The sequence below is a fragment of the Dipteris shenzhenensis genome, chromosome 28, assembly GCF_047967505.1.
Source record: "Dipteris shenzhenensis isolate YYH24624 ecotype China chromosome 28, Dip_SZ_1.0, whole genome shotgun sequence".
Taxonomy (NCBI): Eukaryota; Viridiplantae; Streptophyta; class Polypodiopsida; order Gleicheniales; family Dipteridaceae; genus Dipteris; species Dipteris shenzhenensis.
This window is the reverse complement of record NC_141623.1, coordinates 3,091,422-3,096,364: the sequence shown is the minus strand read 5'-3', so window position 1 is coordinate 3,096,364 and position 4,943 is coordinate 3,091,422. Positions and strand designations below refer to the sequence as shown.

The window sequence follows — 4,943 nt, the reverse complement described above, 5'->3', positions numbered from 1 at the left end:
AAAAGTAAACATAATAACTAAATACTTGATTTTTCTCTTTGAAGGCAGAGTCCTGCATTGACCAACAGAGCCGAAATTTGCTACGTTAGCCATGGTAGTCCATGCGGGACACGATGTCCTTGGTTGACATGACGAAAGCTTCAAGAGTCCAAAAAAACTAGGGGAGTAAGCTTGAAAATGCCCCTGCTAGCCGGGTTTTCTCGGGACTAAGCTATGCGCTGCCAATAGGATTCCTCGCTTGGGCTAGTCCAGCCAGGCTTCCTTATCAATCCCTTGATAAGAGGAGTAGGTGCGGGACTCCAAAATGCATTTGCTTCGTTAGGCATGCAGTAGTGCAAAAAGTGTATGAAATATTTAAAACATCATGTTTTCCAGTGAATGTGGAAATGTGATGGTGAGCGGGAAATCTCAAAACTTTGGCGGTCATTCAAGCTTCTCTCCATTCCACAAAATACACTCACTCTCTCTCTCACACACACTGTCTCTCTTCCCGCGAAGCGTCGCCTCAGGCAGTCTCAGAATTCAATCCTTCCGGTGTTCTTCTCGGACAAACGGTCCCTGTAGCCCGGAACAACTTATCGGAAGGTCTTTGATATGAAGGCACGGTCCTCATGCCACCTCGCAGCTTTTCTGCATCTCTTTGAAGCCAAAGAGCTGTTGAACGTGGATGCTTGCGTTTATTAGCGGATTGCCCAGATCCTTGGAACGATTTCGGCGTCTTCGCGGCTTGCTTCAGTATGCCGTCTAAGAGGTTGATGAAGCCGTCGAAAGCGGAGTCCTTGGCGACAGCTCCTGGCATGGTGGATTCGACTCCAGCGAATGCTAAGGGGGACGTGGCTGCGGAACTTCAAAGCGGAGCTAAGAGGAGATTCGAAGGTTCGGGCGAGGGGGGCACAGCGAAACGGCGTAAAGGTTTAGGGGTTCGAGTGATAGGAGGACGAATCTACGACTCCGAAAACGGGCGGACATGCCATCAGGTATACCTCTTCTTAAGTTTCAGCATTCCTTACAGGGTAAAGAGAACAGCAGCAATGTCCCTGCCTCGATCAAGTTTCTCAAGCAAAGCATTCCTTAATCCTCTGGCAGTGTCGCCAAAAGACGATCGAGTGTATGGCACTTTGCGAGAGCGTCACGGGCAAAAAAACTTGTACCCAGAACTTCTGCTACAAGTGCTTGCAGAATAGGTTGGATATCCACTTTCAGCTCTGCCAGGAATCGTATTTGAGGGGCGCTTTGGTCTCCTTTTCAATTGGCATGTAAATGAAACACCGTTTGAATGGAAAATACTGGTAGGTATGGCGAGAATGTTACCGAAGCGGCCCAAGTCGAGACTTGGATTTGCCCAAAATGCCGTGGTATTTGCAATTGCAGCATTTGCATGTAAGTTCTTTACCTCATTCCCACCTTCCAACATCATTTCAGGTAAAAATGGCCCTTTCTGTAAACATATTGCTGCTGTAGGAAAAAGCAAGGGCGTACACCTACAGGCATCTTATCGCCAATTGCAAAGGCTACGGGCTTCAATTCTGTAGCAGACCTTCTTCAGACACGCCCTGATATGAGAGCGGTATCTTCCCCCTTTATCGCTCGTCATGTCTTTGCATTGACGTTTCACTGGAATAGACAGTGTATGTCGTGGAGTTTTGGTTTTCCTGCACGATTGCTCACAAGGCTTATGTACACTTAATGCTGCAGAAAACCCTTGCTCCCTTTAGCTCTGATATGAGAGCCATCTCGAAAAAGTCAGTCTCATTTGCCTCGCCTGTGACAGAACCGTTACCAAAGAACTTAGCCCGATCCTCATCGAAAAAGTCAGGTCCAGCAAAGGCTCCAACTCCATCTACAGCTCTTGCAAGTTTAACCAATCAAGATCTTAGTATAGTCTTATCTAAAATGAAGAATGGAACACTGGAAATAGAGAACACAAAGAGAACAAGGAATAAAATGGGTTTGATGGATACTCAAGTACGTAAAGGTGATCATTCGACTCTAGGCAAAGCCAACGCAAAGCGACCTAAAAGGAACTCTGGGGCAGACAAGGGCATGGGCTCAGCTAGTGCAATTGAAGGGATTCCCAACTATATCAAGAAAGCCCTAAAAGAGAGGGATCCGAAAGATGATGTAAATGCTACTGTGATAAACGATTCTCTTTCAAAATCCATGACGAGAAAGCCAAAAAAAAAAGATGTGGAGAAAACATTTACAGGAAGTGATGATGGTAAGGGTAATGGTGCCACTGCCTTACGTTTAAGGAAAGCGGTGCATGGAAAAGATTGTTTGGGGACCTCGAACCCTGATCTGGAGCAATCGGAAAAGGGAAGTTCTTGTAAGCAAAGAGATCTTGAGGAGAGTGAATGTAGAAAGCTCACAGTCACCAAGAAGCCCGGAAAAAAGAAAGACAAGCTGGTTGGAGATGAAAACGCTTATACAAAACTAGATGCAGAACAAAAGGCAGAAGCTGTTGTTCAAGAAGACCACGCTTTGCCAAAGAACCCTAGGAAAAAGAAAAAGGCCGATGATGAAAAGGATGGTCGAGCTACAGCTCTAAAGACAGAGCTGGAGAAATCTCTCTCTAAAGCAAGGGAGTCCAACGAAAGCAAGCAATCCAAGCAGAAAGCTTTAAAATCTAAGGCGAGCCCCAAAGAAGAAATAGTTTTGCCTTCAGGTGAACCGCTGGTCACCGTGGCAGGGATGGAGTTTCCTGCTCAAGCTGTAGGGGCAGCTTTGCAGCTTGTGGAATTTTGCTCAGCATTTCATCGAGTAAGCTGAGCTAGCTTCTTCCCGTCTGCATGTCTTCCTTTTGTTTGCTTGACTTTTAGCCGGATCAGGAGTAAACAGCAGAGAAATGCATGTTTTCCAGGTACTCGGATTGAAGAAAGGAGAGACGGAGGCTTTGCTACGGGAGTTCACCAAAGGCCGCCTTGTGCGTCGTGGATCACAGTCCTTGCTTGTTCATCTGCACGTAAAACTGTTGAATTTGATTGAAGGAAACTCTTCAGACCCGTAAGTACTAAAGCACATGTAGAAGTTACCTAGAAGGAAGTTACCATGTGTGTCAGCTGAGGGGTTAACATTGATGAAGTTGCCTTGCAGATGTCAGGTCACACCTGCGTCAAGCGGCAAGAACTGTTGGTTGCAAGTTCTCAAAAGGCATATGGATGAAAGGTCTTGTGTTTTCTCGAGAAATGCTTTCAAGTCAGGTGTAGATAATTCGTTGCACAGCATTGCTTCCTCAGTGATGGTCCTACCCGAGAAGGACATGAGAGCCATAAGTGCAGCCGTTCAAGCGGGAGCCGAGGGATATGAGAAGCTGGAAACGTGCCATAAATTGCAGTTGTTAGCAATTCTATGCGACGATTGTCTGGAGACAGAGTATAATGCTCCTAATTTTGATGTGCCTTTGCTGTGGGAGCTTTCCTCCTTGGCAAGCTTTACTAGTCTCGGAACTGTATGTGCAGGTGCTGCAGGAATTTCATAGACAATGCATATCGTGAATTTCGTGAAACACAGAAAGAAAACCGCGATGGCGTTTGGGCAGCGAGGAAAGAGGTCGCGATCGTGAACTGTGTTATTGATTATTGTAGAAAACCATATGCTATAAAGCTTTAGTCACGTTTTTATCCTCTTTCAAAAAAATTTGCTAATGGATTTATGACGCTATATCTTTGCAGGCAAAAGATGCCAGACAGAAAATCAGAGACGCTGAAACTGCTAGATTGATTGCATCGTCAAACATAACTTCGTCTATTACACAAGAAGAGAAGGCGGCTCTCCTTTCGAAAGTCCAAACAGAGACGGAAAGAGCCGTGGCTGCTATTTGCGTGATGAAAGAAGCAGCCTCGAAGATGCGTAAGTGCTCTATACGTTTTTGTGTTCCGTCTAATGTAATATAGGTTTCTCCTTACACTGAATTGATTCTTATCCTCAGAGAAGGTTAGGAGCGATGCAGTGAGGACAGATGCTATTTTTTGGGTTGAAGATGGACGAGCCTTCTACAAGCTGAAGGGAGCATACGACCGAAATGCTGTGGTATTTCAAGGTGCTCATGCTGCTTTACCTATTTGTTTAGTATCGATTCCGATTATCAAACACAAAGTGATAGATCTCTTTGTTTTGTTTATGGTCTGCAGATCTCCGCAACGTGACCCCATCGTTCCAAGAAGGCTGGTCAATCTACGATGAAGCGGAAGAAGCTGTGTTGGCCAAATACTTGTCTTCTTGCAGGTGCCATTCTTTCTTTATCATCCGTCCCTTCTGTCAAATCGCAATTTGCTGCACCCTGTCACTTGATATAGCTCCGAAAGAATGAGTTGCTTGCAGGTCCAAACGGATGCAGAAGAACGTGCCGGAACAGGCGTCTGAAACCCTCGAACCAGAGGATTCGGAAGAAAACCTAAAAATACGGGCTGAAGGCAGTTTTGCTTAAATATGTGCGTCTGTCCGACCTGCGTCCGCCTTTCCATCCGTCCTTCCCTCCCTTCCTCAGCGCCGAGTGTAATTAAAAACAAAACAAAAGAATGTTTCAAATTTGTCAAACTTTTAAAAATCGTTTGCTTTAGATTGAGAGGGAGTCTTTTCATCCTCGAGGAAAAGTAACTATCAACTCGAAATTGAAGCTGAATCTTTTTATTTTATCAATTCTTTAAGGAAAAGAATGAGTGACGTGAGACGTGATAGAGGGTCCTCTTTGCAAATGTGGGGTGGTGATTTATTATTGATTTTGTGATGTTCATATTTTGAAAGTTAAAGTTCAATAAATACATGAATAAAGCAATACAATAATTGATCCTTGTTTTTATAATATTATCACATGGATTACAATCATATGAAAAAAAATGTAATCATCCTTTAATCTTGCATCCATCTTGGATTTTTTGCTTTCTCGCATGATAACATGCATTGAATGAGATAATGCTATTAGAATTTAGATTAAAAATAAGAAA

The 4,943-nt window shown here is 44.2% G+C and overlaps 1 protein-coding gene across 1 annotated transcript; it reads left to right on the top strand.

Moving 5' to 3' along the window:
* Nucleotides 1-415: 415 nt before the first annotated feature.
* On the top strand, nucleotides 416-4,550 carry LOC147883047 (Zinc-finger domain of monoamine-oxidase A repressor R1 protein). Its single transcript, XM_087399868.1, has 12 exons — nucleotides 416-977; nucleotides 1,087-1,184; nucleotides 1,294-1,380; nucleotides 1,462-1,567; nucleotides 1,696-2,760; nucleotides 2,861-3,003; nucleotides 3,094-3,372; nucleotides 3,459-3,549; nucleotides 3,672-3,849; nucleotides 3,929-4,039; nucleotides 4,131-4,224; nucleotides 4,321-4,550. Exons 1-12 carry the CDS (start codon nucleotides 738-740, stop codon nucleotides 4,424-4,426), a joined length of 2,598 nt encoding a protein of 865 aa, XP_087255994.1. The 5' UTR covers nucleotides 416-737; the 3' UTR covers nucleotides 4,427-4,550.
* The last annotated feature ends 393 nt before the right edge of the window (nucleotides 4,551-4,943 follow it).

What these genes read in the sequence shown, in the direction of transcription:
- LOC147883047 (XM_087399868.1), top strand. Translation starts at nt 738, where the DNA reads ATGCCGTCTAAGAGGTTGATGAAGCCGTCGAAAGCGGAGTCCTTGGCG. An exon ending in ACGGGCGGACATGCCATCAG is followed by an intron (nt 978 to 1,086) that starts GTATACCTCTTC and finishes ATCCTCTGGCAG; the next exon opens with TGTCGCCAAAAGACGATCGA. An exon ending in TACAAGTGCTTGCAGAATAG is followed by an intron (nt 1,185 to 1,293) that starts GTTGGATATCCA and finishes AAATACTGGTAG; the next exon opens with GTATGGCGAGAATGTTACCG.